This window comes from Myotis yumanensis, unplaced genomic scaffold (genome assembly GCF_028538775.1).
Source record: "Myotis yumanensis isolate MYYU_CA2020_CCGP unplaced genomic scaffold, mMyoYum1.0.hap1 SCAF_3, whole genome shotgun sequence".
In the NCBI taxonomy this organism is placed as follows: domain Eukaryota; kingdom Metazoa; phylum Chordata; class Mammalia; order Chiroptera; family Vespertilionidae; genus Myotis; species Myotis yumanensis.
The window spans coordinates 169,072,691-169,100,429 of record NW_027223754.1 but is presented as its reverse complement, the minus strand read 5'-3'; the positions used below and the strand labels follow the sequence as shown (position 1 = coordinate 169,100,429).

The following is a 27,739-nucleotide window of genomic DNA, read 5'->3' as shown; positions in this document are numbered from 1 at the left end:
ATAGGGTATATACAGTATAGATAGACAGACAAACAGAGAGAGAGAGAGAGAGAGAGAGAGAGAGAGAGAGAGAGTGGGAGGGAGAGAGAAGAGAGAACCAACATTAATCCTGCATATATGAAAACCCATTGTTTTTAGAACAATCTAAAGTGACAATCCCAGTTAAATGTTTTTAGTTTCCTGATATATTATCTATAAAAACTGAATTGCTTGGGACATTTTTTATCCTCAAAGTATTTAAAATCTGGAAATGGTTTTAACTTGCCCTGAGTGAAAGTATGCAACATTCATGACAAAGTAAAGAATTTAGAAAAGACTATTGTTTCTGTTCTTTTTGAGATGAATGCCTTTTCATCCCTCAATGCTGTTAGCTTTGGCACACATATCCCTTAGTTGCTCTGTTTTATTAAAGCCCCACATCAAAATAGAGGAAGAATAAACTTGACACAGTAAAGGAAAGTACAATCAATTGTACTCTTTGCAAAAGATGCACAAGTATAATAATCTAAACTTACTGTTAATATGTACAGAAGAGGCAAAGGACAACCAAAATTGGGAAAAGGGGCCAATATATGGAACACCTTATTCAATAAATGATGCAACAAGCATTTACCATGTATTAGATAGTGTGTCAAGTACAGAGATAAATGACAAATGCACCCTGCCTTGTGTGAAATAGAATAACAGTTCATCCTATATAAATATGAGTTAGCATTGTTCAAAACCTCACTCCTTACTTGCCACTCACTTGGGACCAATTTCCACATTGAAATTGGAATCCTAGGAGTAAATCACAACTGATCCCTGCCTTTCTGAGCTGGTATTTTTTAAAGGCACCATACCATATTTCCATTCTGTTCTATTTGAAACACAGTCCAAAAAAAAAACCAAACTTCAGGGATGGCTTCAGACATGGCAGTTGACCACGAGTTTCATCAAGCTATTTTTTAAAAATATATTTTAATTGATTTCAGAGAGGGAGAGATAGAAACATCAATGATGGGAGAGACTCATTGATCAGCTACCTCTCGCACACCCGACCCTGGGGATTGAGTCCACAACCCCCGCATGTGCCCTGACAGGGAATTGAACTGTGACCTCTTGGTTCATAGGTCAACGCTTAACCACTGAGCCACACCAGTTGGGCTCACCAAGCTCTTGATACTACATGAGAATGTGGCTGCCCCAATGCTGAAAGCTAGTGCCAGAGCAAGAACCAGACCCATGAAGTCAGTGAAGCCCACCACACTTCATATCATATAGTTCTTGACCACAACTCCCCAATTTGAAAGCAACAAGCACGCACATCTCTCCTGCTTTCATCCTTACATCTCTTTGGATTTCTATCCCCCAAATCATCCTTCCAGGGTTGAAAAATTTTAAATGTCTACAGGTTTTTTGCTCCCTGTTTCTATGCCCCTTTCAATGTGACTTTACAGGCCCTCCATCATCTGTACTGGCCTTGTGACTTGACCTGGTCAAGAAAACACTGTGGAAGCAATAACGTCCAACTAAGTTCTTAGGCTAGGCCTCAGGAGGCTTTGCAAGCTTGGACTTTCTTAGAAATCTGCACCCATCATATGAACAATGCTAGGCTAACCTGTTAGGTTGAAAGAAAACATGGAAAGAGGCTCCAATTATCCCAGCCACAAAAAATGAGGTGACCATAAACCGACAGGCTGAGCTAACTCATTAGCTAACTATAGACGAGTAAACAAGCCCAGCCAAGGTTAGATTAACCAGATCAAGACAAAAAAGTAAAATTCCCAGGTGAACTCAGTGCAAATTTCCAACCCACCAAATTACTGTTTCAAGCTACTAACTTTGGGGGTGTTTTGCTACAAAGCAAAAGTCAACTAACCCACAGAGCTTCCAATCCTCCATCTCAACCACTATCCATATATACCCTCTATAACATAACTCTTCACAAAACACTCCCTCCACTTCCCTACTCTAGTTGCAATTAGGACTTTCATTGAGGATAATGCTTCTTTCTCTGAAATCATCACATTTAGTGGTGTGCGTGTTTTATTTTCCCACACCACATGTATGCTTACAATTGACTGGAAGGAATGCCGCTTAGAAAATACAACTTTTTTATCCTCATGTAAGAATCCACTCTCCTTTGATATCTATGACATCTCTCTCTTCCACACACTACTACCTCTTCTCATTAATATCATCTCTCTACACCAGAATCACAGGGACTTTGGAACCTAAAAAATAATCTTCCTCTCCAATTTGTCTTGGGAACCTTTGAATGCCGTTTGGAAAATATGTTCAACACCTGGAATCTAAATTTGCTTGCCTTCTCATATATAGTGAATTTCATTTTCTCACCATTTAAGCATCCCATTTACATAGCCATGGCCTTGAACTTGTCAACACCCAAAGCTACTCCACTCTGAAATATTTCAAATCTTAAACCATGAGACTATTTTCACTAATACATAGGAAATAACAAATAAGAATAGCCACAAATACTTTTCTGTGATATCCCTCAAAGAATTATCTCAAAAAATATGTGCCAGAATCAGAAATACATATGACTAAGCTTTAAAAATCATTTAAGGACTAATAATTCTTATGATATGTAAAAGTCATCTGAAAGCATAAATGAGAGAAACTAACCCAAAGAAATTCTTTTTGAATGATGGTAGATTTGTTTTTCCAGATAATATCTCATATTAGAAAGCTATAATAATAAAATACTATATAATCAGTAACATGAGAGACAAATATTGATAGAAAGTAATATAAATCATAGGAATAAACTTACATGAATGTCAACATATAAATATTTAACCTAAGGTTAATTGTGATGTTAATTAGTGAACAAAATAATTAGCCAAGAAATGATACTAGAATTATTTGCTAACTGGTTTGAAAAAAGCTAACTAGAATTATTATATTGTGTCTACAAAAATAAATCCCAGAATGTTTATGCTTAAAATGAAAAATAAGAGGCCATTCAGTGGTTAGAAGATAAGCAAATTTATAAATAAAAGGAGTAAAAGTCCTTTTTAAAAAAAAAAAATCAGTCACATCAAATTTTAAATATTTATGTTGAAAACTACTAACTGAAAGAAACAACATTATGAAATATATTTGCAACATATATCAGATAAATTTTATTATAAAATAAGTTCTGTCAAGTCAAGAAGCAAAAATACAAAGTAAATGAAAATTTAATTTAAAAAATAAATACAAATTGCCAAGAAATATATGACAGAATTCAACAATCCAGACTTTCACCCCTACTTCTGATCTTGGTCCCAGACTCCAACTGTTATATACAACGGCTTGCTCTACATTTCCATTTAAATGGCTAATATACCTCTTGAACATCTTAGCCACTCTCCCAAATCTGACTCAATTAGCAACCTTCCCCATCTTAGTGAATAGCAACTCACTCCTTCTGCTCCCTCAAGCCAAAAGCCTTGAAGTCATCTCAACTCATACCCATAATTAAGCCTTCAGAAAATCCTGTTGGCACCACCTTCAAACTGTATCCAGAATCTAACTTCTCATCATTTTCACTTAATGAAGCCACCATCATCTCTTCTCCGCATAAGAACCTTACTTAAAGTATGTAGCTTGCATCCCGTTTCCCTTAAGATATAAAACTCCTTATTCTGCCCCCTTCTAACCTCTCCAGCTGATTTCACATCATGCCACACCAACTTCCCTTGACCCTACACATCAGCCACACCAACTTCCCTTCACAACACTCTACCTCCCTATGCAGAGCCTTTGCATATTAAATTCTCTCGGCCTGAACATGTCTTCCTTCTTCTTTTCACTGGTGTAATGTTATTTATTTCTTAGATCTCAACTTGAACACCATTTCCTGAAGTATGCCTTCCGTGATCACCCTTCAAAGTGAATTTCACTTGTTATAGGTGCTTTATCAACATCTTACTGCTGCAACATTGCATTGCATACCTGATCATTTTATGATTAATGTCTGTCTCTCCACCTGATTGTTGGGACTTTGAGGGCAGAAAGCAGTCTTATTTTGTTCACTGTGTTTAGCAAAGACTAATTTATAGGAGGCACTTAATAACCTTTCTCAAAAGAATGAGAAAAGGGACTCAGTGGTAAGACACACAATTTCACCCTTATTTCACTTAACTTCCCTATGCATAGAACAGTCGTCCCAATACTACTGTCTCTAGGATTATTCCAAGCTTCCCAGCTCCTAAATTCATTCCTGGGCATGTGGGAAACTCAGCCAGGACTGTTAATATAATTCCTATATTCCACTTCACATTCTAGCAATTGTCTCCCCCAGCTCTAAGTCCTTCAGCATTCAGGAAACTGGGTCTGAAGGGACATGAACAGATGAAATAAATCAGTGAACAACCACAATGCTCACCTTATTCTATACTAGCCCACTCGCACCCTTCTTCCCAATCACCAAACAAAAGTGACCTTCCGAGATTCAGGGCCTGAGAATTGCTGGAGGTTGACAACAGGCAAAACATAAATAAGAAATTCTTAATACCGCTTGCAGTGAGATGACCTAATTAATTTGCAGTCAGAAAAGCTCAATTTTTTTGTGTCTTAAAAAGATGACAAAATAATTTCAAGAAAATATGCTGCCTGCTGCACTTTCTCCTCTTCCTCCAAGTATAACAATTAGCTTCCCAAATCTAACATTAATGACTGGGGCAGGGGGGCAAGGGGATTCAAGCTTCATGTCTTCTTAAAAATACTACTTCAATACTATTCAATAAACTACAAGGACCTGAAAATTGTCAAAAAAAGGCTTGAATAGATTGAAAAAAACTGAGAGGCTACCCAGGGCTATCTGCACACACTTGACTTTAGCATCATGAGGTACATTTGTGCAGGCTCACTAAGCCCTCCTAGATGACCATCTTTCAAATAACCCCAGGAAGCAAGTGGCACGGAGCACAATTTTAAGAGTAGAATTTTCACAAAGGAGAAAAGGGAATTTAAGTTTGTAGAACATGCATTGTCCTAAAGTTTTCGAGAGCTGGATTGCTTTTTTTAATCATCTTATTCTTACAAGATCTACAATAACAAAACCAGACTTCAAAGTATGTGGGACAGGAATAATTACAAGTTGGTTGCGAACAGTTTAATTCAACATTGAGACAGCGCAATTTATCTCAGTAGAGCCACCTGGCATAAACTAAAACTATATATCTTATGAAACAGTAGCAAGCTACTAAAGGCCTGGGAAATCAGACTGATGTGAATTATTCCACCGAGAGTATTTAGAAATGGACTTCTTCAAACGAAAATGCAAAGAAAACTTTTAAAAAAATAATTTGGGAACCAGGAAGGAAGAATTCTCCATGGTCATTGACTTTCAAGGATTGCAGTTAATAATCCAGGTAAGTCTAGACATGTTCAGTGAGTACTTTTAAGTCTTAATGCAGTGTGCTTTCCCTGTTCTTCCTTTACCAAAATCAAATAGAAATCCCACCAGAAATCATGAGCTTTTAAATTTTCTTTTCCTGAACTATCAGAATCAACAGTTTCTACTCTACATCTGAGGAATGCACAAAGTCATGAAAAGTTGTGCTCTCTATAATAGACAAAGACATGCCATTTTAGTTATAAATACTGGGTAATTTGATTTTTCTCTCCTTTGCTACATAGAAATAAGTGTTTTAAAATTGTATTTCCTAAGTATTTACATGTCATTTGAACATACGATTATTATTGTATCTGGAACATCATAAAATTTTACTTCCTCAATTGAAGTAATTTTCTATTTTAACTAATGAAATGTTACACATCACACAAGCAGTCTCTGAAAAACACTGTGTGTGTTCAAATTGTGGTGCTGCCACTACTGGCTGCTCATCTCAGGAAAGTGAAGTAACCTCCCTAAGCTTCCCTTTCCTTATCTGTAAATTGGAAGCCATTATAATAAGCTAGAGGGTTCGTGTGAAAAGTATTCTGAAAATGCTTAATAAATATCAGCTTAAAACATAACCCTGATGGCCTAACTGGTTTCGCTCAGTGGATGGAGCGCCGGCCTACAGACTGAAGGGTCCCAAGTTCGATTCTGGTCAAAGGCATGTACCTTGGTTGTGGGCACATCCCCAGTAGGGGGTGTGCAGGAGGCAGCTGATCAATGTTTCTCTCATTGATGTTTCTAACTCTCTATCACTCTCCCTTCCTCTCTGTAAAAAGTCAATAAAATATATTTTAAAAAACATAACCCTGAAACATGCATGCTGAGACCTTACTGCACACTTGAGACTCAAGAGAGAAAACTAAAGCTCTATTGAGAACCTAAGCAACTAGGAAAACACCCAGTAGCTAAATCTTTGCTAATTAAAATGTGTTCCTGTGTCAGTAGTTTGGGCATCACCCAGGAGCTGGTTAGAAATGCAAACTCTCAGGCCCCAACCCAGAGCCAATGAATCATAATTTTCATTATAACAAGATCCCCCAGATGATCCACCTCCCCATTAAAATTTGAGAATCACTGAGCTAAGTGATGTGTGCTTATGTAGATGCCTCATAGCTTGTTGGACAAAAATTCAGATCTCAGCAAAATTACCGAAGTATGTGTCATGGGTCATTGGGTTCACTTGCCAACAGTAAAAAGCATAAATAACATCCCTGTATGTTATCAGGCATATACATACAGAACAAGTGTTTGTGGCACTTTTATTTTAGAGTGAGAATTTTTATAAAAATTTAGTTAAGCCAAACAGAGGGAAGCAAGATCTCAACAGACTAAGAAAAATGCTTCCAATGGCAGTTTGCAGCTTCTTTTATGCACTTGGAATTAAGTAAGAAAGATTACATGAAGACGGAAGAAAACAAGGCAGGGATTTGATTAGAGAATAATTAAGGAGATTATTTGCTCTCTTGAGGATGGCTTATTTCAAAGATGTATTAACTTAGATACAAAGAAACAATGGACAGGGCTTGCTTAAGGCAAAGATAAACCTTTTACTAAAGGTTTATCCAGTGTGGTTCAGTGGTTGAGCATCGACCTATGAACCAGGAGATCACAGTTCGATTCCTGGTGGTTAGAGCACATGCCAAGGTTGTAGGTTCAATCCCCAGTGTGGGGCATGCAGGAAACAGCTGGTTGATGAGTCTCTTTCATCATTAATGTTTCTCTCTCTCTCTCTCTCTCTCTCTCTCTCCCCCCTTCCTCTCCAAAATCAATAAATATATTTTTTTAAAAGAAATTATAAGCCTGGGGTATAACTACCCACCATGATCTACCCAGTTAGAAATTTATGATCAGATCACCTGTGAGGTTTCTTTTTTAAAAACACCTTTTTCAAACACAGCATATAGGATGGTGGTACCATCCTATCTAATAATAGACAAACATGGTAATTAACCATACCTCCACTACGCTTCCCATTGGCTAATCAGGGTGATATGCAAATTAACTGCCAACCAAGATGGCGGCTGGCAGCCACGCAGCTGAAGCGAACATGAGGCTTGGTTGCCCTGGCGATGGAAGAAGCCAAGGTTCCCTGCCTACCCTGGACCAGCTCTGAGCTCCGGATGCAAAAATGTTGCAATTATAGAAGCTAAACAAACCCCAGATACCTGCATTCAGCCAGCCAGCCTTGGAGCTGGAGCTGCAGCAAAGTTTCAATTACAGAAGGTAAATAAATCCCAGAATAAAAAAAAAAAAGAAAAAAGGAGAGATTGGCAGCTTCAGTTGCAGGCTTGGCCTTCCTGAAAACAGCCCTCAGCCCCTCATCCAGACTGGCCAGACACCCCAGTGGGTATCCCCACCCTGAAGGGGGTGTGACCAGCTGCAAACAGCCATCAACCCATCATCCAGGCTGGCCAGGCACCCCAGTGGGGACCCCCATCCTGAGGGGGGTGTGACCAGCTGCAAACAGCCATCAGCCCCTCACCCAGGCTGGCCAGGCACCCAAGCGGGACCCCCACCCTGATCCGGGACACCCTTCAGAGCAAACCAGCCGGCCCCCTCCCGTGCACCAGGCCTCTATCCTATATAGTAAAAGTTAATATGCAAACTGACCCTAACAGCAGAAAGACTGGGAATGACTGGTCACTATGACACACACTGACCACCAGGGGGCAGACGCTCAATGCAGGAGCTGCCCTCTGGTGGTCTGTGAGCTCCCATGTAGAGGAGCTCTGCTCAGCCACAAGCCAGGCTGATGGCTGCCAGTACAGCGGTGGTGGTGGGAGCCTCTTCTGCCTCCTCAGCAGCGCTAAGGATGTCCGACTGCAGCTTAGGTCTGCTCCCCACTGGCAAGTGGACATCCCCCGAGGGCTGCCGGGCTGCCAGAGGAATGTCTGATTGCCAGCTTAGGCCCAGTCCCCTGGGGAGCAGGCCTCAGCCAGCAGATGGTCATCCCCCGAGGGGTCCCAGACTGTGAGAGGGCACAGGCCGGGCTGAGGGACACCCCCGCCCCCCCCCCCCCCCCCGCCCCGCCCCGAGTGCACAAATTTTTGTGCACCGGGCCTCTAGTCCTATATAATAAAACCCAAATATGCAAATCAACCAAACGGCGGAACAACCAGTTACTATTACACACACTGAACACCCAGGGGCAGATGCTCAACACAGGAGCTGCCCCCTTGTGGTCAGTGCACTCTCACAGGGGGAGCGCTGCTCAGCCAGAAGCTGGGCTCATAGCTGCAAGCACAGCAGCGGTGACAGGACCCTCTCTTGCCTCTGTGGCAGCACTAACGCCCCTCGCGGGGAGTGGGCCTAAGCCGGCAGGCGGACATCACCCTAGGGGGCCTGGACTGCGAGAGAGCACAGGCCAGGCTGAGGGACCCCCCAGTGCATGAATGTCGTGCACAGGGCCTCTAGTATTTTTATAATGCTTTGAAAGTTACTCAGCATTCTTTTATGTATAGTCTTACCATAGAACCCCACACCAGCCAAGCAGACTAAGCAGTAAGGACAATGTGAATTCTGTCTTTCTTTTTCTATCTCTTCTTCCCTCCCTTCATCTTTCTTTGCCTATCCAGCATCTCAACTACCTCTTTATTCTGGAAATATAATCCATTGTGGGCCTAAGCCAGCAGGCAGACATCTCCCAAGGGCTCCTGGACTGTAAGAATGCACAGGCCGGGCTGAGGGACACCCTCAATTGCACAAATTTTGTGCATAAGGCCTCTAGTAAGATTATAATGGAGCTGAAAATTCCTATTGCCCAATGATGTCATAATGAACATATTACCACTTTCCATTGTATTGCAATTGCCTACCGTATTCAGTATAGTACAGTAACATGCTGTACAGCTTTGTAAACTAAGAGAGCTGTAAGGGAACAGAATTTGTCACCCAAAAATACATGAGACAACTCTTTAAAAGCTTAAAGTTCCTGATGGAGCTCCATTCTTACTGCCACCAACTCCAGGGACAATTTTTAAAAGCAATTTCATATGTCATTTTTATAGTTAAATAGTTCTCAATTTGGGGACCGCTTCTGCATAAAAAGAAATGTGCCTGAATTGTACTCTGTTACAACCATTACTAAACCAAAAAAAAAAAAAAGAGAATCCCTTTCTGATCCTTCCTCACACTGAACTCCTACATCATTGTGTTTTCTTCACTTAATGTTCAATCTATGCTAATTTTGTACAATCTGTAAATATATACCAGAGAACCAGGCCACATACAGCATTAAAGGCATCCAGTGGGAAGTCCAGTGTGGCTGGGTTGCTGTTTTGTACTTTTTGTCAGAGATGGCAGGCATTGTGGCTTTATTCTCTCTACAATGGGCACTCTGACACCCATTTACCTTTATTATGCAGTTGGTATTCCTGAGTTACTACTTTCCCATAATTGCCAAAATCAACTTGTAAGATGCTTTAAATTGCATGTATCTTATATTTCCCTATTCTGATTTCAAATGCGACTTTGTATGATATCTATTGAGAAGAAAATAAGCTCATTTTTAAAGCAACTACCTAACCATGCTGAAGATAAGAAATTGCATTTTCTGCATAAGATGAGTGTTTTTCATCTCTCTTAAAATGAGTCTCATGTGAATGATATCTAGCTGATTGCTCTTTGCTTTGCTATAAATCGCAAAGTCTGTCACTTGTTTCAAAGCCTTACACTACTATGGAGGACTAGCCTTCTGAACACTTACAGCGTCTCCTAAAACCATGCTAGACAGTTTCATTTGATGATTATTAGAGACAGATTTGCATAAAGCTTTCTTGTGAAAAGTTTTAAGCCACTTAAGCAATGTCATTTAATGGGCACAGAAACTCTTTTGAGAAAATGTAATGGGGCATGAAAAATAATAAAATACATTAATTCAATGATCGTTCTTCATAATAAAGAACAATTACAATTCGGAGTGAAAAACTGGAGGCTGTGGGCTCTAATATTTTAGAATAGAACATGATTAAATAGGCACAGCCTATTTAATGCCTCAGAATCAGAGGGCAGTACCCACTGTTACGTCTTCTGGAAAACGACTTTTATCTCAGAAAAGCACATAAATTCAATATATTCTTAAGCCATCTATGGAATTTACTGAAGATGTACAACAGCAATTGAGTGTAGCAATCATTTCATATGAGCTCACTAGACAGCACTGTTTGTGGTAACACAAGAAAGTTCAGGCTTCCATAGATGATCTCTCATTAGGGGATCTCCCATGAATTAGTATCACTCTGCCCTTTTTAAAGAACTAGTGAAACAAAGAGAAAAGTGGTGTTTCCGGGTTTCCCCAGCACTGCTCCCTATTTGGAAGACTGCCCAGGACCAGCTTTTTGTAGAGTAATTTGGAAAGCACTCACCTGGTAATTCTGCTATTAGCAATTTACTCTATAGATAAAACCACATAAAAGTGCACCAAGATTATGCATTAATGACATCCTGAAATATTGTTTTTCATAAGAAAGATAACAACAAATTGGAAACAACCAAAATATTCTTTGAGAGGGGAGAGATAGCAATATAATAAATTATTCATTAGAATAATATGCAGCTATTTTTAACAGTTAATCGATACGGGAAACACCTCCCAGATAAAAGTCCAGGAAAATGTATGATATCATGTACCATATATAAAAAGTCTACACATGCATATGTAAGTGGATACATTAAAAATCATCTGGAGTGGAAGGAATAGAAGTTGGGGGGAAAGGGAGAAAAAGGGAGATTCCTACATTTCCTTCTATGTCTTTTTGGATAGCTTGGATATTTACTGTAAACACGCATTGTGTTTAGTGAAAAGCCTAAAAATGCTGTACAAGGATTAGAAAGAAAAATGACATCAAGCAACTTACACCACTCAGGACTGTGGAGTACAGGACACAATGGCTAAATCACTGTGACATTGTCATCATTCCTTGGTTCTACCCTGCCTCTTCCTGGCATCCAAGCTCTGCTACTAGCTGAGTATTAACAGATTTACATTTTTTGAATGATCATTAAAATATATCATGTGGTGTCTCATAGAGTCATTAATATGAAGGCTATATTGTTCATTATTCTTGCTTATTAATATATTGCCTGTTCAGTATTTTCCCACTAATTTGACATTTACCAGTCTTTTTGATGTGTAAAAGATAGCAGTATACCAAATGCTTTCTTAAAGAATTTATTTTAAAATATCACAAAATTAATGACAGTGTTTAGGAAGCCTAGAGAATCACCCTGATGAAATATTTTCTAAAACTCTGCTATTTGTCTTTAGTGCAAATATTCCCTATCATAAGCTCAATTATCTTAACAATACAATGCACAAGAAGACTATTTTCTTGGCCATTTTTTTTCACACAGACTTATAATAATAAAAAAAGTCTTAATTCTATTATTTACACAATATTATTTTAAATACTAAGTTAGGGTTACTTTGGGGAAAAAAGATTGTATCTAGACCAAGACATACATGTGATTTACAGTTGCATCATTAGCCCTCAGCTCATTTAATTGTTTGCTATCACAATATTTTTTAAAGCTGTAGACTTTCAGGAAACTTTCTAAAAATATTGCATCGAATATGTAAAACCACACATCTTCCTTTTGATAGCTACTTCTACCTTTTTCATTATTGCATAGATCCCCTCAGTCTGCACTGACATTCTGATCATTTAGCCAGTCTCTGTAATGCCAGCTCATCTATAATTGTGTTCATGCATGAGAACCGCCAGCATAAACTGCATATTTCTTATGCTCCCAGCATCACCATAGAGACAGCTAAGTTTATGGGTTATGTTGCTCCAAAATTATTTTCTTTTTAAATGTATCCTCTATAAATTATGTAAATTGGGTTTCCTTACTTTAAGAACAAAGAGATTGCTGGTGAATTATACTCCACTGATTTTGTTCCCCACCCCTATATTCACATGTTCAAAAGTCTCTGTATCAGCTTAATTACATTGTCATACCTTTTTAAAAAAAATTCCCAAATTACTTGAGTGGCAGTCATTCAATCCCTGTCCCTACTGTGCTTGCATTTTAAGTGACAGAGCTAGAAGCACCCACATTATTTCCATAATGTGAAAATAAAAGAATTGAACCTCCCCAAATACCATATGTGCCAAAATAAAGAGTAATGCTCTTTGGAAAATGTAAATATAAAAAATCTACTCATTTTCTATTAGTTAAAATTAATGAAAGTGACCCATAAATATATGAAAAAAGTGCTCATCTTCGCTAGTCATTAAGAAAATGCAAGTTTAAACTCTAACACAATATCATGTACCAACAACACTTATCATAATGCCTAAAATTAAAAAGACCAAAATTGCTAAGTGTGGGTGAGGGTGTGGAGCAAGTGGAATGTTCACACATTGTTAGTGGGAGGGTAAACTGGTGTAACCACTTCAGAAAACTGTGGCAAAACAATTTTGCCAAAGGGAAAAACAGATTTGCATAGAATAAAACAGTTTTACCCTAAGACCAAACAATTCTAAGTTATATACCATCGAGTGTGCATAATACCAAAAACCGAGGGAAGAATATTTACAGAATTATGTATATAGCCCCAAATTGGAAAGCGCTCAACTGCCTTTCAACAATAAGTGTGAATGTTTGACATCAACATGCAAGGATGAATCTCACAAACAGGATTTTAAATGGAAGAAGCCAGACACAAAAGAATGGATAATGCATGATAAATTGGCTCTTAGGGTCAACCTTGGTCACGACCTAGCCAACATATTGAGAAAGGTAATGGCCTTGAGGAGAGTGGTACCATACATCAGAACACAATTTGGAGGGGGAGGGGGCATTTATCTTGCATTGGCTGCTAATTGTTTGATCTTAGAAAAGTCATTTAACCTCCCTGGACACATTTATCCCATGGAATAGGGATAATGAAACCTTCCTCCCCAAAGCAAAGGGCTGTTTTCAAGATCTGTGAGGTCTTGTATAGCTTTAAGATCTGTAACCCAATGTGACAGCTTCACTACTTTGTATTTTCATCAATAAAAACATGAATGGTTCTTTTAATAAAAACGACAGTAGGTAACATTTTTCTAAGTACTTTGCATGTGTTACCCACTCAGTCCTCAGAACCAACCCACACCAACCCTATAAAATAGATATAGTTGATCTCTCCATTGTACAGATGAGAAATCTGAAACTCTGAGAGGTTAAGCAAATTTACCAAAGTTACACGGCTAATAAGTGGTAAAGCCAGAATTCAAACCAAGAAAAATCTAACTCTATAACCCACTTACTTAACTAATCAATATGCGAAGATACCATAGTTACTCCATTTTATCTAAGCTGGCAGAGCCTTTAAAATTAAATGTAATACAATCCCATATCTAATCAGAACATAGAATATAAAATGAGATCTACATTATGTCTTAAAACTCTTATTTTGTTTGATCAAGAGACTGATGGTTTTAATTTGTTCATATAAATCTGGCCTTTGAGAATATAGCAATTAAAATAACTATTGCTACTAGGCAAGCTCTAACCAATTTGGATAGTCATCTTCACATTTCCTGTACTTGATGCCTCTCTAGAAATAGAAGTAAAATGTGTCTTCCTTGTTGTTGTTATTTTTAAAATAAAACAAAAAACAACAATTATAGTCTCTTCTATAAAAGACATAGCATTAGTTCAGATTTGCTTCAGATTCCCTATTTGATAAACCACCTTTTCTGTGAAACAGAGCTCTGTGTTCAAACTGGAATCTACAATTCACTGAAAGGAACATAAATGAATGCACTAAATTCTTTTTTTCTAATATTAGTGATTTTCCATAACTTCCCATTTCCTAAAACTTCAGTCAATTATTTTTTGTTAATTCTTTGTTGTCATTTTTTAACCTGGGCTGAGATTTTATGCACTTTAACTAGTCTGACCTCCTCCAATTGCAGAGTTAACCTCAGCCACATATTTACACTTTATATTTTCTAGAACTATCTTTAATTTGTATCAGTCAGTCTTGCTTTTGGTTAGTTGAGAGGCTATGAGTGGGATAAAAAGATGTGGTGATGTTGGCTGAAAGGGGGAAAGATTGAGAGACAAGAGCAAACTGTGCTTACTCTGCAGTTCAACCTAGACTTCACCAGGACTCCCGATGGCTTTGTATGGTAAACTTGGTTACTAATTGACAAAGGTAGATCACTTACATTAATTGTATCAAGATGGTTTTAAAGAAGGAAGCAGGTTTTCAAAGGACAGCACATTCAAACGGAACTTCTCTGGGACTTCTAACGCGCTGAGTATTCTTGGACTAGTCATGTAACTCTTCTTATTAGAAGACAGAGGCAATGCCTCCCTTATAGAGTTGTTGCAAAGATCAAATGAGGAACACAGTATGTGCCTTCTAACCTAGGGAAATGATATGACTTCATTATAGTTGGTGATTCAGCCTTGACATTCTGCCTTTGGATTGTATCCTGTCTCTGTTTAACTCCACCACATTAGCTCCATGGTAGGGGCAGGAAAGGATAAGACCCTCCTCCCAACACTTTGCTTATGTAGATTAAATAAAGAAAAGCGACAGCTTGGTTCTCTCTGACTCCTTTCCCAGAAGAACAACCGTCTTACTATTCATCAGTATCTATATTTGGATAAAGGGCTGGAGCTGAAGTTACAGAAGGAAAATACAAAGCAGACTGCAAAATAGGGCTGCTCAGAGTTGCACAAACAACTCTGCTGAAGCAAGGCTGCAAACATTAAAGAGAGAACACCAAAAAGTGGCTGGCCACATGCATTTGCCTTGTTCATTTCAATCCTGACAGAGGAATGTTCAGCAGTTAGGGTATGCGTTTCATTGTCCAAGGCCTTTAGAAACAGTGAGTGATTAATATTTTTAAACAGTTCTCACTAAAGAGTATATTTTGTTCATTTGATGTCACTAAAAAGGCTATTGAGCAAGGGAGTTTCAATGATAGGATGAGTGCAAGGGCTTATGCTCTTGTTTTACGAAGTAAAACTCATAGAACTTAACTTCTATTCAATTGAAATTGGGTTCTCATAAATCATAACAGTGCTAAAACTGGAAAAATTAACATAAGAAAATGAGACTGTTTCCTTCTCAGTTGTAACAAATAGCGAGATACACACATGTATAACTATTGGCTTCTTTCACTTTTGGAATATATGAAAATCTGAACAAGGTAAACAAGTCAGTTAATGATTACTTAATTTATTTTAAGTGTCATTTATCTTTTCAAAGGTAAGTTTTTGCAAAAACTCTTAAGAAGCACATTTCTCGAAGTATTTTTAGTGACTGAGTTAAGATTGTGCATGTGGAGACACAGTCCTCAAAATCTCTAAGAATATTTACTATATAAATTAAATGCGTATTTCCCTCGGGAAAAAAATTCTATGAAAATGTCTTGCTAGCTCTTGTAAAATGCTGAATTCAGAACTGGAAGTCCAAATTCTCAAAATACGAATAGACATAGGCACAAATCCTCTATATTCCATGATACTAATGTCACTGAATATGACCAGAAAGACAAAGTCGCATTGTCCTTACTAGTTTCAATCACATAAAATGAAAGACTCAAATGAGTTACTTTGGCATTTCTTCAGTGATGCTGTGGTCTCCTCACTGATTACTTACATGCAGCTTTCACTATTCTATATACGAGGCAAACACAGGCGATTTTCAATTATTAACACCAAAGTCTGCCAGAATCACTTTGCATTAATGAATCTCAAAATATTTTACCATTTCAGTGAGTCTAACTGCATGTTGTTGGGATGATGTCAAGTATAGTCTGACTTAGTAGGCAGCTTACTGTTGGTAACAGAGACAAATGGTAAAATCAGAATTGAAATGCAGTACTTCTGACTAATGCATCTATCACGATGATCCATTATTTCAATCAGCCTGTCTCTAATAAAATCGGTATCACTTAAAGTAAATATGTCATATTCACAGGGAACCATTTAGAAGTATTGGTGGAAAAAAGAATAAAAGAAGTTAAAGCAAAAAGTATGACTCCTGCTACTGTCATGAATGTTATAAATAGAAAGCCCTATAGAGGGCTCTCCCTCCTCCCACCTCCAACTCTCTACAAAGGAAATTACAGAATATTGCCACAAGTTTTAGTTATTGAGACATGTGCGAGAAAAAAATGACTCCTCACCAAGGAAATTAGCTAGTGACATGTATAAGAACAATTGCATTGAATTCTTCCTGGTTCAGCCCAATCTACTTGACTAGGCTAATACACTTTCATGAAATGGATTGGCTTCAATGTAAAGGCTAATCAAATTAAATAGAAATGAGCTCCCGAGAAAATTAAATCAATGAACTACAAAAATACCTTCTGATTTTCCACTGACAGTTGTCGCTGTCACCAGCAGTAGCACATTGCATACTACGTAGGCATGACTAAGGAATGGCAATGGTAAGGTAGGTGGGGCAGAGTAAACCTAATAACCTTAGCAAAACATTCATTCCCTCTCCCTTCCCCTCCCCACCCATTACTCTCTGTCTTTGTGTGTATATATGTATGATTATACTGTACTTACATAACCCTATGTATTCTACAAACACACTTTATAACAACTTACTTTCCACATATGTTACTATTCCTTTGAATAATAACTGGTAAATTTTCAATGTGCCTTTAAACAAGGATTTAAGGACAATCTTCTAAAGTACAAGGAATACAGGTGCAATGCTTTCTGTTTTTGCATGGGTGATATAGACCCAATTTCTGGATAGCAATGAATTCAAAGAGCATTTTCTGACATCAGAAGTGAACTGGATGGCTGCTAGACAGCAGGGCAGTTTTCTTACCCAGGGGTGTGAGCCTATTTTTATGAATAAAAGGCAATGGCCTTGTCCATGCTGGATGATCCTATAATAATGTGGCTTTCTTTCTGTAGTTTGGGCCAATGAAACTGGTGTATCGTCTGCTGTTGAATGCCACTTGCATCATGGATTTTCTTGGTTATCATGCCTAAAAGTAGACCATCCTTGACCTACTTGGAAGGTATTTATATCACGTAGTGTGATGAAAGAAATGCCTTCCACTCAGTTTCTTACACCTTTTTCTTATTGCCATTATGCAGGTAGATTCCTCCAAGAAAACCTTATTTCTGGTAAAATAAAAAAGAGGCTTTTAAATGGGAAAGAACTGATCAAGCAAAAGAGAGAAGATACGCTTTCTATTTTCCATCATTTCTAGAAGTTATTTAGCTTGGCAAGATTGCATTGAATTCTTCCTGGTTCAGTTAAACCAATGATGGGTGAATATTTATAAATCCAATGCTTTATTTTTGCCAGAGAAAGTATTCATCATAAAAGTTATGCTCACATTTGCATTCTTTGCAGCACTTGCCATCCACGTATGCAAGAGCCGACTTCAGTGGGCAGTCGGGATTCGGGCAGGTCAGAGTTTCGCACTGGATGGTTCCATTCTGAGAAGAAAACAACATTTAGGGAATTTCCAGATTGCAATTTGGTAGTCTTCAATGATTTTTAAATCTGTTTCTTAAATTTCAAACTCTTCCCATAACATTTCATAAATACCACTATGCCCTTTGGTTATTATACAGTAACACCCGTAACAGAGGCCCACAGTAGTATAAATTGGGTCATAACACACTTGGTGATTGGCTCCCATCTTCTGTCCAACAACTGATCATAACTGAGCCAGAGCTCTCACCTTGTGTAGCCAGGTGGATGAGGACATGGGTGGAGGGAAAGGCACACACTGACCAGGAAATAGCAGGCTAAGGGTAAGCCTCGGACACTCAAGTCTCCCCAGATTACTCACAAATGCACATCAGCAAACCAGGAGAATAACTTGTGCCATCCTGAAGACTACTCTCAGGACTGAGAATCCTCCCATGGGTATTTAAGACGGCACAGACTATCACATGAGGTGGTGCCCACGATCACCACAAGCGGTGCCAAACTACAATCAGAAGGGCAAGGAATTTGATTCCTGGAGGTGATCCAGGACTCCCAGGTTGCTAGCTGTTTTTCTAGTCATTTTATTGACCCCACTATACCACATCCGTGTTTTAGTCAGTTTGATTTTTGACCCCAATTAACAAGTTGGGAAGGCTTTCCTGTATTCACAAAGTGCTATAACTTTAGTAGGAGTATAATATGTCCCTGAATAGAAGTCACATAATGTACACACACACACATGGGTGAGCTACTTTGACTTCTTTACATGCATGATATTCTGCTTTTGAATGAACTTGGGGGGAAATTTTTTTACAATACTAATTCATGTAGACCTTTGATTGCTTTCCACTTAACCAGTTTCAACAGATGAATTCATGTGGAATTTGAAAGTTCAAAACCAAACTAGTTGTGACCTTTTCTCTGAACTTAAACATGTATTTTTGAAATAATAATGTACTACATATTCTACTTTATTAGTGAGCAATTGGAGAAATCATATACTTAAACTCTATAATTTGTATTCCACTATATTAGTAAACTTTTAAAGGTTATCTTAATTAAACTGCACCCTTTGTTTATATGGACCAATCTGGTCACAATAGCTCATGCTGCATTCAGTTTTATTAAAATACATTAATAAACACATGAGGGGAAAATTCCTGGAAATGTTAAGGATCACAGGATAGAATCCTTTGAGACTCACCTTACTAAACCAATTTAAATTGCTAAGTGTACCAATAAATTTAAATTTTATAGCATTCCACAACCATTGTAACCTTTATAGGCTAGGAAGTATCTTTAATAATGCAGTACACAGTTCTTCAGATTTGACTGGGTTTGCTGGCACTTCAGTGTGGTGCCTTTCTTAAGGAAAAGGCTCTTAAAATTTTCATGATTACATTATTTTAACCCATTTTTAAAGAGTGGGGGCATCTGAGTTTCCTTCGTCTAAAAAAGAGTTGGAAGCCATACCAAGCATGTGCAGTTCTTACAGCCGTCTGTCCAGGATTCGAATTCTCGGTAGGTGGTTCCCTTCATGGTACAAGTCCTTTCACAATAGCACTGATCCAACCTATTCATTCGCTGCTCAGCCCGAGACAACTGTGGCACAAAGGAAGGGGTTTGTATTGTTCACCACTCCAGCAATGAAGAAATGCAAAATAGTCTAGCAGGTATCTGATTTTCTTTTAGTATATAGCAGTAATGATGGCTATGCCCATCAACTATCTGTTATAAATATATTTATGCCTTTGATTTAAAGCAAAGGATTTTCCCCCTCTTATTTTTGTAAATTTCCTCTTGCCTTTGAAAAAGTAGCATAATTTAACAGATATAAATGAAGGCTAAGTCAAAATAGCATCAGCCACAATATAGAGAAGCACTTTCCACTTTTAAAAAATGTTTAATTTCATAAACATGTCAACTCAAGTGAGATCATAAGTTTTAGAACTTATATTGTGTCTGACACAAATCATCCATATACAATATAATTTTCAATCATTAGTAAGTACTATGCAAAATGACAACAGCCTGATGAAATTGTAGGCAAACTTGAGACACACTTTGAACAGTGAATTATCCTACAGCTGCAGCACAGTGTAGAAAGCATTGGTGGGACCATTTCCTTGACATAACCCCAGTGTCCACATTATTTGCAATATCCTCCCATCTCCTTCCTTTGAAAGGAAAACTCAATAAAATGAACACTAAATCCTGTTGTAATAAACAGTGTAAAAATAGGTAATTTGCCTCAATCCTGACTTACTGAATCATTTGTTATACAGATGGCCAGCGCTGAATATTTATAAGCCCTTTCCTTAGACAGGGATTTTGATTTAGATTTAACCCCAGCAAAGAATATAGCATAAGAAAAATCTTAAAGGTAGACACCTGTGCTTATTTTTAAAAAATCCTATAAGGAACCCCAAGGGTTTTTGAGCTCCCCCACACTGAATTTCTAAGTAGCTTTTACCTTGGCTGATGTTTTGGCCAAAATATCCTGCAGCTCCATGATTTTCTGCACAAGCCCATGGAAGTCATTGCACGTTGGACAAGCTGAAATTGCAAACACTAAATTGGTCAAGTTGTATTTATAAGGGTTTCAATCTGATTAAGCCTATGCTGACAACTCATATATGGGAACTCCAATTTCACACTGACAACCTGGACAAAATTAAGCAGGAAGCACACTCTTAATCACACAGTGCAAAAACTAATGGACTTACTGCGATTAAGATCTGGGCACTGAACAATGAATCCTTGGGGCATGACAAGTAATTGCACATCTTGCATTATTCCCTGTGTGTGAAAAATTAAAGAAGAAAACATTACTTTCATCTACTCAAATTATGTTCAACAGTCAAGTTCATGAAGGAAAACATCACAGGACAGAATCATCAAAATCCCTGAGTAAAATCTTTTTTAATATATTGTTTTGACTTCAAACCAAAGGGAAAGAAACAAATAAGGAAAAATAGATGATTACCCATGGACTCTCTTAATGATAACATTTTTGAAACCTCTAAGATCAAATGTCAAGATATGATTAAGAGGCAATGTTTTGAGAAGTTATCTGTAGTAAGCCACTGAAGTAAGGCTTGAAAATGACCTTTAAAAATCAACCTAAAACTCATTTCTGGTTTCACCAACAGTGAAACTGATACTAATTTTAAAGTGCAATCATCAAGAGAAAAGAATAGAAAAACTAGTTATGAAAGCAATGATCATTTGAGCATTTCTCATTTTTCAGAGCAATCTTTTGAAACTTTTCTCAACTCAAAAAGGACAATAGATAAATTAAACAGCTATGCAAGACTCAGTGGTGAGTCCTTCAGAGTACAGAAAGTTTAGCATGAATTTGTTATAATGCTGGCTGAAAAGAACACATTTTACACAGAAGGAAGGCCCTATTACATGTTTATAGGAAAAATTTACATGCGTCCTTAGTCATTAAGGTATAATCAGCTTCCAGCTTTTGAACTCTTAAAGCAAAGGTCAAATGGTATTTCAGGAATGACCTCATCAGACACACTCCAGCTGTCCCTCTCACCCAGCACCCTCCTCTCTTCCTGCACCAGTTTTATATATTTTCTCTTATTAATATTTCACCTTATCTCTTTGAAAAATGCAAACAGAATGTCTAATGACAGGAATGATAGTAGCAACATATTTTCAAGACAATTTTGAACACAGATTTAGCAAGTAGCTCCTACATGTTTAATCTGATTGATAGTGTGGTACAAAAAGAATGCCAATGTGAATGATAAATATTTCAGTGTACTGTGGCAATGGCTGGATCTGTTGTCTGTTTGGATTTAGATTAAGGAGGCAATTTATATACAAACTCCTATCACTTGGAGGAGGCAACATAGGAACAAAGTCATTGTGTGCATGCGCACTGCACAATTCTAGTAGGCACCATTCAGAATCTGCAATAAAAAGAAGGATCCCTAGAGTAGTCACATAATCAATGTCTGAGAAGGATTCTGAGACCACATCTGGGCTCCACGGGAAAGACTGTTATGATTAAATAGAGAAGAGACTTGGCACTAACAGCACACATTTGCAATCCCTTACAGAGGAAAACAGCATTGAATTTTCAGGATTTGCAAAAATGGGACCAATTCCCCATGACTAACTTCGGAGAAGCTATTTAAGCTCTATGAGCAGGCTTATGCATATGTAAAAGAGGACAAAAAGTCTATGCATCAAAGCCAGCATGCCTAGGAGAGATGAAATAACATATTCAAAGCACCTGGTTCCCAGGTAACAATGTTTAACTTTTAAAAACACCTCTCTAGGATTATAAACCTTGCTTAAAATACATTTGTAAAGTTATTGGTAGCTAGTCTACCTAAAAATTCACGAGTTGGACACACCCCCTTGTCATTCTTTTATTTAACAGCCATTTGCCAGGTCACTTCTATATCATAGTCACTGGGGGGAAATGATTATACTTATGGGCTTACAGTCAAGAAATACTCTGGACTTTATTTCTTCATCCTTTAAAGACAGATAATTAAACGGTATGTCTTTTAGATTCTCTACAATGTGAGATTCTACAGAGTGTGTGTCTAAGTAGACACTAAAAAAAAGATATAAATTATGGTTGCTTTCTACTTTTGGTATATTTGTGCATATATATATATATTCCTTTCTCGCTTTCTGGTGTATAAGGAGCCCATGAATAATGAATATTAAAAAGCTTTCAATCCTTTATTAATAACATCCCTGTGATAGTATCATCAAAAGTTATACTTCAGTGGGGGAGAGTTTATTTGTATACTAATATTTTAGGCTTTTATTACTTTGAATACCTAATTTCAAGAATGGTATGTTAACTGCCATGATTTCAGCCTTGTGGTCTTCTATATAATGTCTAAAGATCAAACTCATTAGAGAAAAAAGAGAAGATAGTGCTCATCAGCTAAATATCATGCCAGCTAAAAGAAAAGAAGAAATAAAACACAAATAGAAAAATCTACACAAGTAAAATTATTTTGTTTATCACCATAAAAAGCAAAATGAATTTTTCTAAACTCATGAGAAAGCATTTGTATTTATACTTTATGATCAGACTTCAGTCAAAGGATACCTTAAAATATCCATGTGCATTATTTCTCTGTCCCAGCCAAAAGGTTGTGCCTACAGGCAAGTCTGTGGAGGGCTTTTCCACCACTCTTTCATATATTCTGGAAAAAAAAAACCCAGATACATCAGGTAAGTGATGTAAGCTAGCAGTCATTTCTTAGCATCTTCCATTTCCTGAACTGAGAACATTTCACTTACTTATTGCAGTCGATGTGTAGAGTCAGATGGGAGGCACTGATGGCTAAGGAAAGCTTGTGCCACTTGTCATCAGCCAAAATGTACGGAAACACTTCCGTGTGCGGGCGGTGACTGCCGGAGCGGTAGTGCAGTCTGACTTCATTCCGATGGCCGCTGCTTTCCAGTTCCAGGTACCTGCACAGGGAAGAGCCGTATGGAGCACATTGAAAGTTAAGTTCAAATGTGACTGACATGATTCCTGCTTCCAGAAAGATGGAGTAGATATGCTTTCCCTATCCCTCTCCCTAAGTACAACCACACATTATATTATAAAACAAACATAAGAAGAGTCTGAAAGATGGAGGAGAAAAAACAGTGAGGGACCTCAGGACCTGAGGAACCAAACAATGGTGAGTTTCCTAGGTTTTCTCTTTGCCTCATATATACAGACTTGGAACTGAAGAAGCCAGCAACCTGAAAATACCAACAGATACCAAAAGGAAAGGAAGAAAACGGAAAAGAAATAAAAGAAAAAGCCTGCTCTTCCTAGCCAAACTACCACAAAAGATGAAGACTAGCAAGACAAAAGTTTTGAGAACAATCACTCTATTCTAGTCAAACACCAAAGAAAAAAACAGTAGTCATGCCATCAACCTTGCCAGCAAACGCCAAGTGGGGACATTAGGTTTCCATCCTCTTGAGGCAAAAATGATGTACTCGACACTTCCAGTAGGGTGGTGAGAGAGAACAAGTAGAGAACCAAGACTTTTAACCCAGCTGGCCAGTCATAAAGCTCCCCACGGCATCAGTGGAGACCACATGAGTGGGAGATTGGTCTCGCACCCTTATCTGGTAGTAACAAAGCACACTGCCCGCTCCCAACTGTTATGGTGTCAGGGGAAGCTTAGTAGAGTCAGGACTTTCAACCACACAGCATTAATAAGACCCTCTCTACCACAGTGTCAGTAGAGACCATGAGGAGAGTTGGAAATTTCACTCCCACCCAGAAATATTAGAAGCTCCCCCTCAGTTCTCAACAGAAGGCCAAACGGGGAACGTGGACATCTACCTCCACATGTAAGTAACAAGAAGGCACTCTCCCATCCTCTGACAGAGCAGTTTCAGCGAAATCTAGCTAACACAGGGAGTTTAAATAATATCCAAGTCTCTGAACATGATGCAAAAATGAGCAGGTTTAAATTGAAAATCATATGCCATACCAAGAACAAAAAGATGTCAAATTAATGACAAAAAGACAATCAATAGATATTAACAGCAAGATGACAGAGATGTTAAATTACCTGACAAACATTTTATAGAATCACTGATAAAAAGAAGCAGCCTGTCAATGTTGCTCAGTTGAACATTGACCCATGCACCAAAGAAGTCCTCAGTTAGATTTCCTGACAGGGCACATACCTGAGTTGTGACCTCAATCCCCATCAGGGGGCATGCAGGAGGCAGCCTATAGATGTTTCTATCTCATCCATGTTTCTATCTTTCTCTCCCTTCTCCCTTTCCCTTACTCTCTCTCTCTCTCTCAAAATCAATAAAAATATATTTTTAAAAAGCAATAACATCCCTAGCATATTTGGTTCGGTAGATAGAGTGTCAGCCTATGAAATGGGGGGGCGGGGGGAGGTGCCAGGTTCAATTTGGGTCAGGGGCACATGCCTGGGTTGCAGGATCACCCCAGGAGGGGGTATGTGGGAGGCAGCTAATCAGTGATTCTCATCATTGATGTTTTATGTCTCGCTCCCTCTCCCTTCCTCTCTGAAATCAATAAAAATATTCTTTAAAAAAGCAATAACAAATATATTTGAACACACTTGAAACAAGGAAAAAACAGAAAGCCTCAGCAAAGAAAGAGAAGAACCAAATAAATAATCAAATGAAAGTTTTAAAATTAAAAAATATAACAAATAAAAAGCTCAAAGGATAGGCTAACCAGTAGAATGGAGGGCACCAAGAAAAGATCAGTAGACTGAAAGATAAAAATTACTCAATTTGAACAAATAGAAAGAAAATAGACTGAGGGAAAAATGAAGAAAGTGTCAGAGACCTGTGAGACTATAACAAAAGATCTAAGATTTATATAATTAGAGTCCATAAAAGAGGAGAAAGAGGGTGGACTGAAAAAGTACTTGACTAAACAATGACTGAAAACTTCTCAAATGTGGCAAGAGACAGAAATTCACATATTCAAGAATGTAAGCAAACCCCAAACAAAATCAATTTTTAAAAATACTCATCATAATTAAAATTCTAAAAACAAATACAAAATGTTAAAAGCAGACAGAAAAAAATCAATACATTGTATATATGGGGAAAAGAAATTAGAATGGTAATAGACTTAAGGAAGTGGCACATAATTTTTACGTGATGAAAGAAAAAGCTAAGAATCCTATATCCAGCAAAAATGAAGAAGAAATCAATACATCCTGAAATGAAGAAAAAGTAAGATAATTTGAATCAAGTTTTAAACTTAGATATGTTCTGTTTAAGGAACCTCATGAACACTCAAGAGGACATGTAGAACTATAAGTTTGTACCTCTTAATCCCCTTCACCTTTTTACCCCCTTCACTGCCCAATCCTCTAGCAACTAAGTTATGTTTCTGAATCTATGAGTCTGTTTTGTTTGTTCATTTGCCTAGTTTATTTTAGGTCACATATAAAAGTGAAATGATATAATATTTGTCCTTCTCTGATTTATTTCCCTCCCCACAATATCCTCTAGGTCAGTGATGGCGAACCTATGACACCCGTGTCAGAGGTGACACGCAAACTCATTTTTTTGGTTGATTTCTCTTTGTTAAATGGCATTTAAATATATAAAATAAATATCAAAAATATAAGTCTTTGTTTTACTATGGTTTCAAATATCAAAAAATGTCTATATGTGACACGGCACCAGAGTTAAGTTAGGGTTTTTCAAAATGCTGACACACCGAGCTCAAAAGGTTCGCCATCATTGCTCTAGGTCTATCCATGTTGTCAGGGATTAAGAATTACAAAGTTAGAGTTATAACGTAAGTCACAGATATGTAAAGTACAGCATAGGAAAAATAGTCGATATTGTAATAACTTTGTACAATGACAGACGGTTACTAGACTTCTTGCAGTGGTCACTTTGTAAGGTATACAAATGTCAAATTACTATGTTTTACACCTGAAACCAATATAATATATGTCAACTATACTTTAATTAAAAAGAGCTTTATATTCCAGAATGAAGAAAAAAAAGAGGACATGTCTGAGGTGGAAAAAGGTCCATAATGGAGATAAAAATGTGGGGAGTTATAGGCATGCAGATTGTATTGAAAGCCATCAAGGCACAGGGAATACCTTGGAAATTATTATAAATGAAAGGACACTTTAACATTTTGAGGAGAAACCAGCAAAAACAAGCAAAAAAACAGTAAGTATAGCTAGTGAGAGTAGGGGAGGAAAAATGACAGTGGTGTCCCAAAGGCCTGGTGATGAAGGAGATGCCTCAAGGAAGAGGGGGTAATGAACAGTTTCAAATGCTACTAATAGGCCAAATAAGATAAAGGCGGAACCACTGGATTTAACAAAACAGGTTTCTGGTGACCCTAAAGCTATTTCAGAAAACTCTATGGAAAATAAAGCTTTCTTGAAGTAGGCTCCAGAGAGAACAGGCAGAGAGAAGTAAGAGAAAACAAGTACAGACACCTCGGGAGGGTAGCTTTTGAAAGGCACTGTCAAGGTAAGAAATTTCAGTTGGTAAGAACTACTAATACACATTTTTGTATTCTGCTGGGAATAATCTGTAGATGGTAGAAATTAGCCATAATTGAAAGAGGTAAGAAATTAGAATAAAACAGAAACCATAAATTAAAACATCGATTAATTACATGTCAACTACATAACATTCAAAAAATTCTCAACAGAAAGAATAAAATTACACAACAAATGACATTCTATGAGACAAGGTTAAATACATGATAAATCAGAGGTTAATGAAAAGTACCTGCAAATCAATAAGAAAAAGCAACTTAATGGATTTACCAATCAGATAAGCAATAATAAAAAAGTAATAATATCTAGTGTCAATAAAAATGTAGAAAAATAAACACTCTGGTACACTATTTGTGGCAAAATAAATTTACAGGGACTTCTTGAAAGCAGTTTGGTAAAACTATCAATATATTAAACGTGCATACACTTTAAATCATAATTTCAAATCTAAAAATCTATGCAAAATAACAGCACAAATTAGCAATGATGCATGCAGAAAGTTCTGCGTAAGATTTATTTAAAATACTAAAAACCTGATAAAATGCCAACTATTCACTCAGAGTAATTATGATAAATTCATATTCTAAAACACTGTGCCACTCTATAAAAGAATGGTGTTCAGAAATGAAACAATGCCATAGTTTACTATTAAGTAAACAACAAAAAAATTCTATAGTATCCCATTTTGTTTGCAAAAACTATGTGTCTGTTTACAGAAGAAAAAATCAAGAAGAACATATCAAATGTTAAGAATAGTTACCTCAGTTGGGGATACAACTAAGGGGAAAGACTGTGAAGGACCTTTCACATATTTTTAAATCCTTGAATTTTCTTAATTACATATTAACTTTTAATGTAATATATATAGTACAATTCTACTTTAAGATTCAAAATAAA

The 27,739-nt window shown here is 37.5% G+C and overlaps 1 protein-coding gene across 2 annotated transcripts in view; it reads right to left on the bottom strand.

The window, feature by feature from the left end:
* The window catches only part of NELL2 (neural EGFL like 2), a 338,372-nt gene that overhangs the window by 225,251 nt on the left and 85,382 nt on the right, over window positions 1-27,739 (bottom strand). For both annotated transcript variants that reach the window (XM_070410390.1, XM_070410389.1), the window contains exons 5-10: window positions 23,103-23,276; window positions 22,909-23,005; window positions 20,540-20,612; window positions 20,287-20,369; window positions 19,287-19,415; window positions 17,713-17,815 (exon numbers count right to left, since the gene is read on the bottom strand). In XM_070410390.1, the coding sequence (XP_070266491.1) occupies window positions 17,713-17,815; window positions 19,287-19,415; window positions 20,287-20,369; window positions 20,540-20,612; window positions 22,909-23,005; window positions 23,103-23,276 (659 nt within the window). The remainder of the gene's footprint in view (window positions 1-17,712; window positions 17,816-19,286; window positions 19,416-20,286; window positions 20,370-20,539; window positions 20,613-22,908; window positions 23,006-23,102; window positions 23,277-27,739) is intronic.